The sequence below is a fragment of the Micropterus salmoides genome, unplaced genomic scaffold, assembly GCF_014851395.1.
Source record: "Micropterus salmoides isolate LMB-PRFRI ecotype aquatic unplaced genomic scaffold, ASM1485139v1 Ms_hic_scaffold_21, whole genome shotgun sequence".
Taxonomy (NCBI): domain Eukaryota; kingdom Metazoa; phylum Chordata; class Actinopteri; order Centrarchiformes; family Centrarchidae; genus Micropterus; species Micropterus salmoides.
Window position 1 is genome coordinate 6,477,456 of NW_024041262.1, and position 19,142 is coordinate 6,496,597.

The window sequence follows — 19,142 nt, forward strand, 5'->3', positions numbered from 1 at the left end:
ACTGACAATGCAGCGGCAGCCTAGAAACCCCTCCCCACTTTGTTGTATCCATTAATTGTACCTGCCACACTCCCAGGCTGCAGTTCAGGCGAGCTGATCTAAATGGCTTTGTGATGTTTTAAAAAAGCGGTTTAGTGATGAGGTCAGGCCTGGCCAACAGGTTTGTTTATTGATAAATCCCCCAGTGTGGTCAACCCCTGTCGGCTCAGCCTTTGAGCTCGCTTGACGATGATGTAATTACCCCAAGGCTTCTATTGGGTGATGTGTTTGCTAACTTGTGTGTACATTCATTGACCATCTGGGCTGACGGCGGCCAATTAATTGTTAGCGCATAATTACCATTCTCTGGGACGTTTAAGATTATGTTTGTGTGACACCTGAATTCCTCGGCTTACAGTTTACATTGGCGTGTCGCCCATTTACCGACGGCTACAAGAACAAGTCTGGCGGCTGAAGAGGAAAGACAGCTGTAGGTTGAAAAAGAAAAGAAGAAGAAATGTGCAAGGTGGAGCTAGAAACAAAGTTTAGACCCCCCCAAAAAAACGCAAGAACATAGCAGCTGTCTCATTTTTTATTCCCTCTGTATCCCTGCAACTCACCAGTCTCCCTCTCCTCCCGCTACTCCCTATTTCCATCTCCCAGCGTCTCTTAATTACACCCAGTGTTTGCACTGTGGGAATACACATGCCACTAACTTCCCTGACTTGTTGTACTCTTCACTAAGCGTGATGGATATGCTGGTGGGTGGAGGAAAGAGAGATGGGTGGTGCATGTGTGCAGGTGTTGTGCATCACGGCTCCTTTGTACTGTGCGCACAAAACAAGGACACGCTGTGAACTGCCATGAAATTATGTGGAGAGGTAGATTAGAAGAAGCCAGTGCTAACTTTTCTCCCTCTGGCTCCCTCCATCCACCTCATCCTCTTCCTTTTTTCTCCTTCGTGTCATATGCAAAGAGACTTTAGAGGAGAGGAGCCCATCGCAGTGTGCGTCCTTCACATACCACATCATCACAGTGTATTGACACATAATAAGAGGCTCGTCTCTCCTTCGTTCCCATCCTTAATAAGCCTTTTCACTTCAGCACATTTGTCAGAGTGGAGCTCAAAAGGAGAACACGATGTAAAGAGCTTGAGAGGTTGGCTTGAGGTTTTCATATGCAAAGCAGCACTGTGTGGCAACATCTCTTTTTTTTCTTGCAGGTAATGTGTGATCTGAGGGACTGAGCTGGAGAGCGACAAACTCACTGACATCCCCAGCAAGCTGCATTTTTGTCTTTCTTTCTCTCTCGCCACTTATATGGCGTTTATACACTTCTCAGGCTCATTTTTCTCCTTCCTCTGCCTTATTTTTTAATTTCTAAATTGTTTAGAGATACACACACCAATGAAAGGAAAAGGAAGGACGACAATGCCGTATTCAAATGAACAAATAAATCAAAATACCTTTGAAACATCATCATAATAAGATAAAGGTTGGATAACACCAACAAAAGTGGGCTCAGTGAGCATTTTCAGCTGATCCTTGTCTTCTCCAGACAAGAATACTTCAGCTGGACCTAGATCCCTGCCTTTTCTGAGGAATTCAATGCAAATATGTTCTCACACCAGCACAACTGCATCAATCCTAAAAAAAGGAGACACATGCAGATGCAGCTCTTGACCAATAGTACCCTCTCTAGCTCAGTGGCGGTACTGCATCCCAAGTCCCAACATGGTTTATAATAGAATTTCAAGAGAGGCAGAGTGATGAGCTCGTTATTCTCTGATCAGGGCGATTGATCAGTGGCATTGGTCGACCCTGGCCTTTTACTCGTGGCTTCTATGCTATTGACTCTTCCTTCACTCAACTGTCTGCTCAGGGGTAAACATACGATGCAGACAAGGACAGATAGACAGGCATGATTATCACATGCACAGACACCTCTGCCGTGTAGTGCTGCATATATAGTTTGGCTATTTCGATTACTTTCAGGTATTTTGTATTTTGGTATTTGCCAGGGCAGAAAAAATTCAAATGTAATTTGTAACAAGATCCATTGATTCATAAAACGTAAAAAAACAAGACCAGGTCAAAATGTAGTAAATTGCTAGACTGTGTTGGAAGCCTGTAGGGTTACAAACTGATTAAGCCTTTTCGCTCAATTTAACACAACCCTTTGCTGTATCTTTGCCCATCTTTGTGTGTGTGTGTGTGTGTGTGTGTGTGAGTGTGAGTGTGTGTGAGTGGAGGGAGGGCTATTGCATCTGTGTGTTTATGCGTGCACATCTGTGTTTTCTGTGTGAAAGCCTGTGCAGATGAGTGTGCGCGTGTGCATTGGTAGGTTTTATGTAGTATGTGTGTGTGTGTGTGTTTGTGTTTTACCCCGTCGGAGAAGCTCAGCTGCAGTGCAGTGCCGGGTGCCATGCTGGTACTAATTAAACATTCTCATCAGTCCATTGGCTTAATTAGATGTGTCTGTTTCCTTGACTGCAGAAATGAAAGAAAGCTAAAAGAGGTGTGAAAGAGATAAAGATGGTTTTAAAGAAGAGCAGGAGTGAATGGAAGAGAAGATAATTTGTCTGTGAGCCAACAAGTGTGTTGGTTTGAAAAGTTCTGTGTGCTAATGAGATGTGTGTGTGTGTGTAGGCAGGGTGAGGGCTTTTGGGGTTTGTCAGAGTTGCGGGTTGGAACGCTGCAGGCATCCCTGCTCCATCTGGTATTAGCTGTTCTGTTATTGACCAAAGAGTGCCCTGCACAAACATACACACATACAGGCGGTGCGCTAATATCATATTATGTGCTGTGTTCCAGTGTGATCAGCAGAGCCCCGGGGCTGAAGCTGGTGGTGGAGACTCTGATGTCATCGCTGAAGCCCATTGGCAACATCGTGGTCATATGCTGCGCCTTCTTCATCATCTTTGGCATCCTGGGAGTGCAGGTGAGAGGGGAGGAAAGGGAGAGTGCAGACAGAAATAATGAGAAAACAAAAAGACAGTCAGCAGTCTAGACGGCTGTGACACAGGAACATTATCCTCATCCCACCACACTACAACAGTTGACATGTGACAGATATTCCCACAATTCTTCACTTTCTCCTGTCCCATCGTGGTAGTACATACATCACGAACACGTAGCAGAAAAATTGCTTTTCCATGCACTCTCCCCCATTATAACTCATACTCTACGACACTTATGAATACTTATCTGGTCGCAATGCAGATTTCATGGCCAACAGCCCAAGGACCAATCTAAACCAACGAGCTCTTTGCCCTTGCCGCAGTTCAGGCTTCCGCCTAATAATCATGTTTATGTCCATAAACCATCTGTCCAAGTAAAGTAGTGTTGTAAAGTGTTAATGGCTGTGACAGTGGTATCAGGGGGTAGTGATTTGAAGTGTCCATTCATTAAAAGACATCCATAGGATTCACTGCATCATCCGTAACCTCTGTCGTTGAAAATATTTGTACTTTTAAGCCGCGTTTCCACCAAAAGTACCAGGGACTTTTAAGTCCCCGGATCTCTTGTCAAGAAACTAAAAGGTTCCTTCAGCCCTTTGTTGTGTGCACAGGCACCATTATTTGTAACCACTGTCCATGAGCAAAATTTATAAATGAAGATCAGATTTGTTTGGAATATAATGAGAAACTTTAGGTATAGTCTATGCTTGACCATTAAAAACAGCTTTTTTGTGTGGGAGTATAGAGAGACACACGATAAAGTTCGTTACACATTTAATAACAAACTGGATAAAACCATCATGTTCATAAAAGAACTCCAGCACAGAGAAATTAACACAAAAATAAAATCGTGAAAGTTTGGAAGGTTATTAAAACATTTCCAGCCAACAAGAGCTGCAGATCAGCTGGCAGCACTCGTCTGTGTCCGCCTGAGTGTTGGAGGCACGTGATATTTAACAAGCTTTATTACCTGCTGTAATCACGCCCCCCAATTTCATAAACCAAACTTACCACAAATAGCAAAACTCAATTTTATGGATCAGTTTTCACTTGGGGTTTACTGTAAAATAAAGGGTGGGTCTGTGTGTTTCTCCCCAGCTCTTCAAGGGAAAGTTCTTTGTTTGTCAAGGAGAAGATGTTAGGAACATCACCAACAAGTCGGACTGTTTGCAGGCCAACCACAAATGGGTCAGACACAAGTACAACTTTGACAACCTGGGACAGGTGAGGCCTCATAAATGCCAAGATTTTTTATCAATAAATACATAAATAAATGTTTTGTTGAACTCCTTCATCCCTTCTTCCCTTTCACTGCCTCAGGCATTGATGTCTCTGTTTGTCCTGGCGTCAAAAGACGGCTGGGTGGATATTATGTATGACGGACTAGACGCTGTAGGAGTCGACAAACAGGTAAATATATTAAAGCTCACTTACACACGTATCTGGACACACAAACACCCGTGTACACACGAGTAAAATACATCATTTGACTACAGCTGAAGGAAAATCATTTGGGACCATCCACTCAAAAAATGTATTATGTCCTGCGTGTGTTTCAGCCCATTATGAACTACAACCCATGGATGCTGCTGTACTTCATCTCCTTCCTGCTGATTGTGGCCTTCTTCGTGCTCAACATGTTTGTGGGCGTGGTGGTGGAGAACTTCCACAAGTGCCGGCGCCACCAGGAGGCCGAGGAGGCCAAGCGCAGGGAGGAGAAGAGACTGAAACGCATGGAGAAAAAGAGACGGAGTAAGGAGAAGGAGCTGGCTGGTCGGTAGTCTTTCCACATCTTTCTGAGTCCTGCTTGATTTGAGCCTGAGCCTTTTTTTTTTTTTTTGCTTTTTGATTTGGTTTGGCCGAATCCGGAAGAACGCAATTAGTGAGCTAGTACCAACTACAGTTGCTGCTCTGCGGTAGAACCCTCCCTTTACCCTCGACCATCCTCTTTTCCCTCCGGCTAGTTTTTGTTGAAGTTCGGTGGTCACCTATCTTGGCTCTGCATACTCTGCTACAGACTGTGAAGGCTCTTCTTCAACTCCAGAATCAAATTCATGCCGGATGTTAAGAAAAGCTTCCATAATCAGCAGGTTTGCAGAGCTAGGACAGCTGACCGTCGGTGTTAGCCCCCCTACCTTTCCTTCCTCCCTTACCTTGCCTGGTCGTCCGTAAACGCCGTGCTTGGGATGGCCCCTTGGAGCATGCCCAGTGAGTGCTGACAGATGGGGCTTGCATGGTGGTGGATATACAGAGCTAGAGGGAGGGGGAGTTGTCGACCCCCCTCCCTTCCCCTCTTCTGCATGTGGTTTAGTACAGCCGCAGGGGCAGGGATAAACTAAAATCTGGAAGAAAACGAAGAGTTTCCCCATAGTTTTTACTGTAGATCACTTTGGGTGAGATTTGTAGGAGTTAGCATTAATTCCCTGCTTGTTCACCCTCCCCTCCGGCTGTATAGGAGTTGGTGACAAACTGCTTGGTTTGTATTTTTATTCTTTCCACTGCCTCCTAGGCTCAAAAACACAAGAGCTAGCATCTGCTAGCACTAGACTATTTGTGAATTAGTGCCTATACTTAAAGTTACCGACTTAATCCAACGGCACTTTCTTTTAAAATTCCTACAAGGAGCAGTGGACACTATTGGTTCCTTAAAGCTGAAAAAATCCCTTTGTTTTCTGTCTCTATGACATGATAATTGTATTTGACGATAGGAATGTTTCCATCCAACTCTTGAGAAATACAGATGGAAATTGATCTTCCTTTTTCAGGAGGCGTCTTCTAAGGGTACCCGACCAATCGAGAAAAACTCTCCCAGACCCTTGCACAATCAGCATAACACATGTACACTTTATATCTCGAGGCCCTTCCCTTTTTCTTGAAAGCACACAAAATCTTTCATATTTCTACGTCCGTTTCCCTGTTTTTGCTTTTTCCTTTTCAAATTTTTGTTTTGAAAAGTTTGTTGCATTTTTGTCTGGCTTGGTGTTTTTGGCCAGGAAAGGTGTTTGGGGGGGGGGGGGGGGCGTTGGTTTATTAGCAAAATAGCAACACAAAAATGCAAAGTAGCTTATAGAAAGAGAGATCTTACTGGCGAAACTCAATAGAGTACAGTTTGTAAAGTGGTTGTATGTCTGCTTTGGTTTAAGAACTTTGGTTTAACAGTCAACGGCTTCCTGATTGTTACAAAGCAAAAAAGTGTCAATCGAAAGAACTGGACTCAGAATCACTGGAAAGACAAAACATAGGAACATAAACCAGCTTAATCTTTCATCGCTTCCTTCTGGCCTTACTCCATCTCTCTTTCCCTCTTTCTCTCTTTAACTCTCTCCTGTTTCTTACTCTGAGTCATCCTTCCTTCCTTGCATTCTTCTGCTTCTCCCTGACTAACACGGTCTCATTCCTCTAGATTTATTGGTTCCGGGGGTGAGTTGGGCCCTCTCTGAAGGCACATTGAAAGGTACAGAGTTTCCAGCATGTTCTGTGTGTCCCTTTAAACCCCTCACCACCACCGACCACGACCACCCACCATGGTGGCTAGGGTCCTAAGTTCAGTGATCATGGGAGGTAGGGCCCCATTCTGCGTCCCCGCCCCCCTGCCTCTCTCCCATCAGCCCTCAGTCCGCTGGACATGCTGTTACCTGTTTTCTCTGTCGTGGCTTTGTCTTTCACAGCTCTTCCACGCCGTCCGCGATCCATCCACCGTCCACAGCACTGCACCGCTGCACCACCACCACAAAAGAAGAAGGCTCTTGTCTAGTTAGGTTGGCAGGAAAACTGGGATGGAGACATGGTGAGATAGGGAAAGGGTACTTTTGTCTCATTATAGTGGTTTCAGTAGACATTTAAAGAGTAATTCCAGTTTATTACATCTCAGGCCGTATTGTCATTGTGGTGACCCTTTTCCGCTGGTTGTGATAAAATTGTGCTCTCCAAAGTAATTCCTGAAGGAACACAGTGACATAACACAAAGTGTGACAGGGCAAGAGATATTAGAAGTAAAGGATTGGTTACAGGTTGTAATAATTATTTGAATATACTTCAGTACAGACCTCTAGAGGATAAGTCAGGGGATCACCAAAGTCACTGGAATTCATCCACTTGGAATCATGAATATCTGTACAAAATGTATTGGCAATCCATTCAGTAGTTGTTGAGATAATTCAGATTCCCAGTTGAAACTTCTGACTTCCGACCTCCAGGTGCATAGTGGTGCATGACGCCGAAAGTGAACGAAAACCATGGCTGACCGTGACAAAGTGGACACACAGTAGCACCCTCAGCAGTGTTTTAGGTGTTACTTGGATGGCAGTTTAACTGCAACAACTGACATAAATAGCCTCTACGTAACTAGTTAACCGTGTACCCCTCTAGCAACATCAGTTGGTGTTGCAGGTTACACTTCCTAATGTTGTGGCATTTTTAACAATAACTTTTATGCAGAGAAGATGACTTTATGAGATTCTTTACTGTAGCCAGCTACCTAATAGGCCTAACTTATTTCTGCATCAATGTACATGCAGAACAGGTTTTACTATATGATTGTATATGTATTATTTTAATTTAAATACATGCAAATATACTTTTTGTTGCTTTTAGTTTATGGTTTACCATTTACAATGTGTGCATCCATGGGAGCTGCCATTGTTTTGTGACGTCATTCAGCTTCTACTCGTGAAGTTGGGGTACATATTTTTTCTCCGAGTTCACTTGTAGGAAATCCGACTTCAAGTGGCGTTCCAGGATAGTTTTTCTAGTTGGAGATCGGAAATTTCCGAGTTCCAAGTTGCCTGGAACACAGCACAAGAGTCCACAGCCACACTGGCAGCTCTGTGGGACTCTACTTAGGCATAATAATACTTTGAGGTTACCACCTTAGCATGCTAATATTTGCTGATTAGTTCTAAACAGAAAATCCACCCGAGGCTGATGGGAATGCCATTAGTTTTGACATTATTTGGTCAAAAACCAAAGTTTTGGACAAGTTGACATTTTGACTTGATGGAGATAGATGAAAGGAAGTGTTAAGGAATCACTAAAGTTTGGCTGTAGGGCCAATAACTATGGTAAGTTTTGTAGGTCAAAGTTGATACGGGAAGGGTCTGTAAACTGTGATGGATGTTTACAACGGACACCTTAGGTAATTATTTTATTTTTTATTTGGACTTGCTGAGTACAAGGTTATTATTACCAACATGAATAATGGCCAAAGCTGTAATAATAAGTTGTGATATCTCAGACTTAAAAAAGAATTGTCCTTTACCATGACTAACTTGATGTATTTCTCTCTCATTGTGTTGTGTTGAGCTTGATCGGGTTGTATAAGGGAGGCCATCTTGGATGAACAGATTCTCTCTCTGTTGCTAACATTCTCTAATAACATCCTCTATTAAAGGTTACTGGCCTCCATAAAAGGACATTGGACCACAAAACTCAGTCTAGAACATTGTGTTACTTTCCCATTGAGTCTGTGCTTGACTTTAAAGTGTTAATGACAGTAAATTAAACTGCAACAAACTCTAACTAGTTTTTCTAGCGGCAATCTCCACATCTGGGTTCCAAATAGCTTGTTTCACTTACACGGATGGCTTAAATAGTTTCTTTGGTGGAAAATGATCTATTTCTAGTTAATCAGATGTCCTTCAGTTGGATACTGTTATTAAATCATGGTCTAAAATAGAACTAAAGCTCTTGCCAAACTGCATACATTTGTCTCGACCTAATGGCTGATTTACTACAGCACACTTTGTACAAAGGTCACCGAAGTACAAGTTGCTATTAAACGAGACCACTGCAGGTTTGTTAACAGGGGTTGGCTCTCGTTGGATATAAAGGTCGCCTCAGGGCTGTCTGACCACCCTGACTGGTTTGCTGTGGCAAACTGTTTCCATGGCAATCTGGTAATGGTATTTATACGACAGGCGGGAGCTGCTGTGAGGTGTGTTAGACGATGACGACCCCTTCCCTAACTCGCATAATGAAAGTGGTGTGGGTGTGTGTGTGTGGGTGTGTGCTGTGTCTTTGTTTGTACATATATTACCAGGTGCAATGTCTGTTAAATAGGGGCACATTTCTGGAAGGTATACTTGGCTGTGCAAGACTGCATTTGTGTGTGCATGCACGTGTGTGTGTGTGCACATGTGAGTGTGTTAGGGAGCAGATGGTTGCAGAACAGGTTGTAAAATATGCAGGAGCAGCTCTCATCCCCAAATCTCCTCTCCATTCAGTCTGGATGACTGTCTGAGAGGCGAGCAGGACCCCTGCACCCCTTTGTTGATCCTATGTGGCATTTCAAGTGCTTGCTGTATTTTGATATTTTTACCCAAAGGTAATTACAGAAGTGCCAAGACCATAAAATACAGCGTCCACACAGTGTGTCGCTTGTGTATTTGTGTTAGGGTGGTCAACACTCAAACAAGGTGCTTGTGTGTAGGGGGGGCTTGCAGTGTGTTTGTGTGTGGACTCTTATCTGTAGCTTGCACTGCACTGGCGCTGCCTTTTCTGGAGGCTAGATGGAGGAGAGGAACAAAGAGGAGAGGAGATGATGGGGGAGGCGCATTATGATTTTGACTGACAATGGAGGGAGGAGAAGAGATACATTGGGATGGAGGGGGAAAGTGGTTACACAGACAGAAGTACATACACACAGTGAAAAGATGGATCAAATTGTAACTATGCAACAATGTAACTATAGACACGCATAGATTAGAAACGCATGTAATCACATAAGAGCCGTGGACTTGAGACTTGGAGTCGAGTCACATGTAAGTCACACAGAGATGACAAGAGCATTGACTTGGGCTTAACTACTCTGAGAATTGGCTTGAGCAGTCACACGTTTTCTTCTACAAGTCAATACTTTGGGTTATCTGCTGTGGTCAGCATGCTAACATAATAACAATGCTAACATGCTGCAGGTATAATGTTTATAATGTTGAGCATGCTTACATTTGGTAAGTAAACAAGTACAGCTGAGGCTGATGATTAGTTTTGCAGGTATTTGGTCATCAACAAAAGTTGTGGACAAATTAAAACCTTACGATGGCCCTCGTGGAAATGTCAAGGGCTCACCAAAGCATAGCTTGTCTTGAAGGGAAAATGAATGTCCACCAAATTTTATGGCAATCCATCCAAAAGTTGCCAAGACATTACACTCAGAACTCCAAATGGGAGCCTACATAGATACATATATATAGATATCTGTACCAAATTTTGTGATACTCCATCAAACAGTTGTTGAGACATTTCACTAAAAAACAAAAATGTCAACCTAGTGGTGGCGCTAGAATAAAAGTCAGGGGATCAAAGTCAGTAGGCTTTATCCTCCCAGATCATGAATGTCTGCGCAAAATTTCATTCAATTCAATTTTATTTATATAGCGCCAAATCACAACAACAGTTATCTCTGAGCGCTTTTCATAAAAGAGCAGGTCTAGACCGTACTCTGTGACGTTATTTACAGAAACCCAACAGTTCCCACCAAGAGCAAGCACTAGGCGACAGAGGCAAGGAAAAACTTCCTTTTAAGAGGCAGATACCTCGAGCAGAACCATGGCTCAGGGTGGGCGGCCATCTGCCTCGACCGGTTGGGGGGAGAGAGAGAGCGAGAGAGGAACAGAGTGAAAGAGGGAGGGGGATGAAAGGAGAGAGAGAGGGAAGGGAGGCAGCCTACACAATATACACACAGAGGTACAGACAGTAAAGGTGATGTTGCTATAGACTAAATGAAAAATGGTACAGATAAATACAGTAATGTTCATGATAATAATCGTAATGTTAATGATTATAATTACAATAATTACAATAGGACTAGTAACAATAGTTGTTGTAGCAGAGGGTGTCAAGCAGGAACACGGAGGCAGCAGGTGACCCGCAACCACAGATCCAGACTCCACAGCTCCAGAGCCAGAAAACCTGCAGGAAGTGATAGGAGGAGAGAGGAGAGGGACGAGAAAGCACAAGACTATCAGAAAGGGGAGAAGTTGTTTAGTAACATGCAATAATGGGATGAGGTTGCATACAGAGGGAGAGAAAGAGAGGAGAGAGGAGCTCAGTGCATCATGGGAAATCCCCCGGCAGTCTAGGCCTATAGCAGCATAACTAAGGGATGGTTCAGGACTCACCTGAGCCAGCCCTAACTATAAGCTTTATCAAAGAGGAAAGTCTTAAGCCTACTCTTAAATGTGGAGATGGTGTCTGCCTCCTGAACCCAAACTGGAACCTGGTTCCACAGGAGAGGAGCTTGATAGCTGAACGCTCTGGCTCCTAGTCTACTTTTGGAGACTCTAGGAACCACAAGTAACCTGCATTCTGGGAGCGTGCTCTGGTGGGGTAGTAAGGTACTATGAGCTCTTTAAGATAAGATGGTGCCTGACCATTAAGAGCTTTGTAGGTAAGAAGAATGATTTTAAATTCTTTTCTAGATTTTACATTCAGCCAATGCAGAGAAGCTAAAACAGGAGAAATATGATCTCTTTTCCTGGTTCCTCTCAGAACATGTGCAGCAGCATTCTGGATCAGCTGAAGAGTCTTAATGGACTTTTTCGAGCAGCCTGATAATAAGGAATTGCAGTAATCCAGCCTAGAAGTAACAAATGCATGGGCTAGTTTTTCTGCATCATTTTTATTTTATTCTTTTTCATTTTTCATAGCAATCCTACTTAATACGTAAAATGACAGACTGACAAGCATGGCTGATTTTCTTTCTGAAACCAACAGAAACAACATTCACATCCACTACACGCAGAGAAAGAGGTGCTGAAATGAGAAAGAAAACTGGGTTCGAGCTTCTCTCTCTAGCTCTCTTTTTACACTTTGCCCATTTGGATCAGCTATATATAACACTTGATTTCCTACGTGGTCGCATAACATGTCGTTCGAACCACTTCTTTTCTAGTATAGCCCGTCCCAGTAAATCCCGATTAACTTTTGAATGGAAAAACATTCCCATGCAGTGTCATTTTAAATGACATGCTGATTTAGAATTTGCTTATGAAGACTTGTGACTTTCGCCAAAAACAGCTCTGAATCACACCCACATTTGTAAGCTGGGACTGAAGAAAATAGACGTGTAAGAAGTTGAAGGAAATGGGGGCAATCATGTAGACACATAAAGAAAAATCTCAACCACACAACAAGGTAGACATACATGCACTCTTGACACAAAATGAACTACACACACAGTCACAAACACACACATCCAGGACGGCACTAGTTCCCCTCGGGGTCAATGTGAAGTGTCTCCCTGTTTGAGTTGACTTGTTGTGTTGAGTCATGCGTTCTGCAGTCAGAGTCAGCTGCTTGTGACAGACACATCAGGAGAAGCTACAGTACACTGCACATGATGTATGCTCCAAATTGTAAATATAGTTACATATTATTTCCTCCCTGTTCCACGCTCAGTGAGCTATCAGAGAGCTGGCATGCTGGATATTTTGACAGACAGCAGCTTGTATCAGGGTAATGATGCTCTCAGGCTAACCCACACTAGTCAATGGGCTGCTGTGTGCAGCAGCAGTGGTATAGGTAGTAGCAGTTTCTCAGACATCTATCACCCAAAAACTCTATATAACCATTGCAACCTTTATTTGTACAGCCATCACATCCTTACATTGGACAAGCTAGAACCTACAAATATTTGGCTTTTTGTTTACCCTACTAGCTAAATTAAGATTATGTAAATACATGTTACCAATTCATTCTCTGTTGTCCAGCACAACATGCCTTACCTCAAAGCCTTTGGGGAGCTCTATGATCAAATAACATTACTTAGGCGATATTTGATCCTTACTGGCAAACAGCTACCAAACTAACCCTGTTTACTAGGAATTATGTTTATATACTACTTATTTGTTTTACCAGTTACATTTTGTGGTAAGTGTAATTGCTACCAGGATTTGACTCGGTTGGCTTGTTTTTTTTCAAGGACCAAAGTGCCACATGGAAGTTGTAGGCAGGTGGTCCGGGTACAAAACGGAAGACTTTAGACACCAGAGGCCGGAGTTCCTTGTGTGGTTAGTTTATAAGCAAAACAATCTATTTGATTTAGTTTAGGGAAAGCGTGGTTTTGGCTAAACTAAATGTTGTTGTCTTTTTCAAAACTAAACCAGACCACAATCTTCCTCTAACCTTACACAAGTGCCTTATGTTGCCTCAATATAACTTTATAATGTAGAAAGAGCATGTTTTCTATTGCAATAGGTAGAAAAAATTAAATTCCACGTTCAGTATTATGTACACTTCACTGCATCTCGTTGTATGTGTTAAATAATGTTTTGATGAAGTGTGAAAAATAAAAGCTAAGAGCCTGGGAAACTGAACCAACAAGTACGACTACTCAATCATTAAAACAAAAAAAGAATGATAAATCTAAATCGAATATGATCAAAATAAATCAAACGTCCACAGCCTGTCAGTGTCTTCCTATCAAGGCTCTGGTGTTTGACAGCTGTCTGTTGCATTACAGCTGAACAGCAAAGAAAAGCTGTTAACTTTAGCCTCCACAAGCTTAATGTCCTGGCAACATCTAACAACATAATCCAGGCAGAATTACGTTCATAACAAATGTATTTGCTGTTACAGACTAGTTGGATATGTAACATAATTTCTAGACAGGGTTCATGTAACTTTGTAAAATATGCAACCTTGTATGGTCTTCACTACACAAGCTGCAGTGCAGTAAGTAAGTAGTAGAACAGTGACACACTGGCATTGTCTATGTACTAGCATTTACATAAATCAATAATGTAATTGAAATGAAACCATAGTAGAAGCCTTTAGAATTAATTTGAGTGTTTTTACATCTACATCATTTAAACCAACTCATCTAAACTGGATCTGTGTTGGTGTCAGCCTTTAACGCTAGGTAAAAGCTGTTTAGGTTTACACTTACACTGCATTGCTGAACTGTGGGATATATTATAATGATAAGTTAACATAAAAACAGAAGCATCTATGAGTGAATTTTGTTGGTCTGCTTAACACCGGGGCAAAGAGAGCTGGTAAAGAAGGAGAGGACGAAAGCTAAGTTATGTAAAGTAAAGAACAAGGAAAGCTAAGTCATGCTTAGGATATCACTTTGAATTTGTAATTGTCTACTTGCATGCCTGTGTGGTATGCTCTCAGAGAATTGTGGCTGTGCCATGTTAACAGATGGCCCTCGACTTCCCTAACAGGCGGTATAAATCAACACTGTAGCCCAAGCAGCTCTGTCTGGGTCAGCCCCCACACAAGTTGACTGTACCATAACACTCTTTCATCACATGTCACCCAAAACAGTCATCTTTTCAACGGATTACATGTGCATGGACAAAATAATGTATATGTCTTAAACACTGTGAACACACACAAGTTGGGTTTCTGTAGTCATACCATAGTTACTGTATGTACTGTTACTGTACTGTAATGTGTGTAATACTGTATGCCTTAGTTCCTGTTCCTTTTTTGCAGTTTGTCTCTTCGATAAAAGCTGAAACAAAACAATGAAAAAGACCCAATATGATGGGCACTGGATCCTTACAGCTTTCACTCGTCTGTTTTTCCACTCATGGCATCTGTATGTTAACAAGATAACTGCACAAACCAGTGACTGCAATCAAAACACAGCTTTAAAGGTGCCTGTGGAGGTCTTAATATAAACAAACAAAGTTTGATCTACATTCACTATTTCTCACCGAAACACATTGAGACCAAATAAATATTTGCAATAATTTGAAACCTACAGTGTTTACATCCATGTTAGCCTACCAGCCATTTCTTTATCTCTCGCCTTTGTGGCCTGCTACCACCACCAACTGTCAATCAGTGCGATAGCTTGAAACCATCAGCAGGAATTTGTACATGTGCAAGTGCGTCCCTGTGCACCAAATAACAAAAGAGGAACCCAGTCAAACATTGCTCGATAGGGCTACTTGTGGTCTAAAACTCACCTCATACGTTATGAGTAGTGTGCAGTGAGAAAGGAAGTGAGACCTTCCATGCTACCACCACTTACCTTCTGAAAGCGCTGAAACTGCACAGCATCTGGACCAAAAGCAACGTGTCAAACAGCTTAAAGGCACCATTTGGAGTTTTCGACCACTAGTAGCACTATAGAGCAATGTTGGAGATAGAATGGCTCCCTATTTATTTTGTATATTGCAATGGCTTAAGCACGTGGGCGATGTGATGCACATTACTGCCACCTGTTTCACGCTGTTCTGCTGCTAAACAGGTGGTGGTAATAACATGGCAAGAATCGTAGCAATGCACAAACAAATGCGTCAGTGTAAACAATTAAAAATAATTTTTAATGACTTTGCAAAAGTTGCGTTGGGAAGCAAAAGCATTCAACTAGGGGTGTGACGCCACACTTAACCCAAGAGAAGGGATTTGAGATTTGAGAAAAGATTCAAGCACTATTTTTAAGAAATCTTAATGCTGAATTAAATGAAAATTTTGAGCATTGAGCACTTTAATTCCTGCATTCTGATGATTTTTTCTCCCCCAGTTTATGGTGAAAATGTTTATTTATGTAAATTCAAACTCTATAGCCTAACTATAACAGAATAAAAGTTAATGCAGCTCTGTGATCATTCTGTGCAAAGATCTGTTTCCTGTAGATCAACTTTTCTCATGTAATATCATCCCTGCTGACTCATGAATTAGTTTTCCTCCTCTTTGTGTCTTTGTTTGGGGAAGTAACCTCTTTAAATGTGCATGTGGCACCTTTTCACCTCAATGATAACTTATTTAATTTAGTTATAAACTCCTGGACTTTAATAGATCCTTGTTTCAGCAGCTTTTCTGCTCACATATCAGTGTTCTCTGACATGTCCAGATAAAAGTCATACTATTACAAGACCTACGCCATAATTTAATGAGAAGTGTACCTGCCCTATACTCTGCGGTGCATTAAGTTTTTGATCCGCTGGTAGTAACGTTATCCCCTTCAGACCCTTTGACCAACACAGTTTGGGACTGCATGTGAAACCGAAAGTAACTGAAACACTTTTGATCAGGCAGAAAGCTCACCACAAATCCACACATGTTAACTTCAGCAGATCATAAAGTGCTCACAGTCCCAAACACTGCTGCGCTTCAGTTTTAGATGTTTATGTTGCAAAACTCTACCAGTTAGTTCCCACTCTTCACAGCTGTCTGGACGGTGCGGGTTGAGTTGGTTACTATCAGGTACGCTGATGTTGCATCAGCTGGGTGGAGTTGATTTGCTCTGTGAGTCTATCTCATAAGTTATAATTACATTTGTATTTCACTGCGTGACAAAATTAATGTGTGGCTTGACAGTGTGTGAAAAATGTCAATTGCGTGAGTCTCGCGAGACAGCTTTTTACCTGACAGGAAATATCATCATAATTTAGTCTTGCGAGATCTCGTCACACCCCTACATTAAACACATTTATTAGACCTCAAAGATACACGCAATGTATACAGTTTATGACACATGCTGCTTACGGGCCAGGAAATGACCTGCTTTAGTTTTCATATTTTTGATAGTGATGTTCACATATTCTTTGAAGATAGAATACTTTTCCATGAGGCTTGTACATTATTCTTGATACTCCCTGCAGTTGGCTACATTCCCACATTCAGGTTAGGGGCCATGGTAGAGTTAAGACACAGCACAGTGCATTTTGGCTGACTTCAGTGATGATAGCTTGATCTGTTGCCTGCTTTCTAAAAATAAGCTGTTTTCAATTCTAACAAGCATTTTATGTAATATGTTTACAAGGAGTTTGCAGTAAGGAATCATATTTATCTCTGAAACACTTCTTTACATTATACATTTTCTTGCAAATCACAATTACGTACATTGTTCACAAGTTTAACAAGTCAAAATACAAATGATGCATTGACTACTTTACAGTTTGAATAACAGCATGAAAACATCTGTTCATTTTAAACCTAATCCTACATTTAGGATTATAGACTTTTAAAAAAAACCCAAAACTTTAATACTCCCAAATGCAGGTCAGATTTACGTTGAGGTATACAAGTTTTGCAAACCTTTGAACCTTTTAAGTCCACCAGATTACATGTAAATCTTAAACTAAGCCATCACAATGTAATGTAAGTCTTTATATCTCAGTCTGTAAAAAAATAGAACAGCGCTTTAAACTTATTTCATTAATACGATTTTTCCCATTTCCAAAAGTGCACTTACAGCTGTGCAGATAATGGAGTCAGCAGCTGACGTGGACAATGTGACTGTTATTCTGCATGTAGGTTCATAAATCCTTATCACCTTGAGGTTGGAAAACAAAGTCATTTCCTATGTTGTGGTGTTATCTCTGTTAGTACACGGCCAGCAGTCAACAACAAGACGGGGATAATAGGATCATCTCCTCATACATCCTTTACACTAGCGCCAAACACAAACACACATGCAGACATTCAAGAGCATAAGTGTGGTTATACGCAAAGTAGCTTGACATTCCATGAATAGCTGTTCTTCATTTATTAGCTCACACACACACAAGGAGACTCACAAGCCAGACGGTGCCAATCCCTAGCTGTATCTGGGTCAGAGCTAACAGAGATGAATCTAACGGAAGTTTCACATTGCCCCTCTTTCTTTCTTCTATTCCTCTGTTGTAGCGATGTAATTAATAACACAAGTCCTTTAGGGAGAGGGCGAATGCGCTGGAGAGGGGGAGGAGGGGCACAGAGAGAGAGTGAGAGGCGGTGACTTACCTTGGCAAAAGTCTCAGACATGCAGCTTTGGGGGTGTAAAAGTTTGATGCCACAAGGTGTAGGTAGCAGTGTTAAGTGAAGTGTTGAATGTGATGAATCTTTAATAACGTTTGGGCGCGTCTGGACGCCCTGTAACTGCAACTGCGGGGGGGTTGCCAATGAGTGTCAAGGTTTCCTGATGTTATGTACCTTATATCCTGCCCACAAAATGATCAGTATACTAAATTAATTTGCTAACTTCATCTGTTTGCTCCTGGAAACATTAATATGTTAGTTCATCCATAAATCTGGAGGCATGAGTATGATTAGTATTTTCTGAATAGGTGACAGCAGAAACTGAGATGTTAATATGCCTGAAAAGAAAAATCAAAAGTAATCAAGCTCATTAATTTCCACAGAAGGCAACGTCTATTAGTAATTGCTTTAACTGTTCTGAAAGAACATACAGTAAATAGTTTGACTGAAAAGCTGTAAGAAATGTGAGGAGAAAAAAACTGCCCCCAACAACATTCGCTATGAATGTTTCATGTCGGAAACTTTCTGTATGAATATTTCATCTACAGAAATGTCAAGAAGAGAACAGCACAGAGCAAAATGGCAGACAGTCCCATACTGTATTGCTGCCCTGCTGCCCTGCTGCACTGAATGTAGTGATGAAGAGATGAAGTTGTTAGGTTTTAGTAAGACTGAGGACCGGGGGCGGATACAGAACACTCAAAGCCCGTCAAAGTAAGAGTTTATTCACAAAGGACTAGTACAAAATGATAGTGGGTGAGATGTGAGCAGGGGCAGGCAGTCCTGGGCAGGGCAATCCGCTCTCCTAGAGAGCCTCCAAGCAGGGCAATGACAGCGGACTCGGCAACTAGAAAAAGGAGATAAACAAAAACAATCTGGGTTCAGGCAGAGACACACTGGAAGCAGACTAAATGCTCAGGAAACAAGCTGGCCTGAAGTACTCAACCAAGTTACGGCTAGGAATAATCTGGCGACAAGTCTCAGGGAGCCCACATCTTAAGACCAGGTGTAGATGAGGATTGGCAACAGGTGTGCTTAGCCTGCGGGCGACCAGCTCCTGCCAAGGGAAAGACACACCCACACATGCCCACAGAACACCACAGGAAAAGAAAACAAAGGAAGCAACCTCCAACTGTCACAGGACCAACTGTGACAGAATGGAATTTATTTCCCTACTCTGCCTCTGATTGGCTGTCATGTTTAGGAGTGACGACTTTGGTTAGGCAGAGCCAGTTGTAAGTTACAAAGCCATGCTAGAGTGGACTAGGTATAATAACAGGTAAATGCTGTCTTGGCCACGATCGAAGTTGGACAGCTTCTTTTCCAGTCTGGGCTAGTTGCTGTTGGTATAGGAGATAAACGCTAACAATGTGTTATGTTTAAGGATAGTAATTTGATTTGATTTGCTGTTTGCGACTGGAATCAGGATCTTCAACGTTAAGTACCAGAAGCATGAATGTCTGTACAAAATGTCATGGCAATCCATCCAATAGTTGATATTTCA

General features: G+C 42.0%; 1 protein-coding gene across 1 annotated transcript in view; it reads right to left on the reverse strand.

Annotated features, from left to right (window-relative positions):
* Nucleotides 1-19,142, reverse strand: part of cacna1g (calcium channel, voltage-dependent, T type, alpha 1G subunit) — a 279,605-nt gene that overhangs the window by 44,433 nt on the left and 216,030 nt on the right. Inside the window, exons 24-26 of the mRNA XM_038736528.1 lie at nt 5,092-5,166; nt 4,534-4,662; nt 2,783-2,907 (exon numbers count right to left, since the gene is read on the reverse strand). Coding sequence (XP_038592456.1) covers nt 2,783-2,907; nt 4,534-4,662; nt 5,092-5,166 — 329 coding nt within the window. The remainder of the gene's footprint in view (nt 1-2,782; nt 2,908-4,533; nt 4,663-5,091; nt 5,167-19,142) is intronic.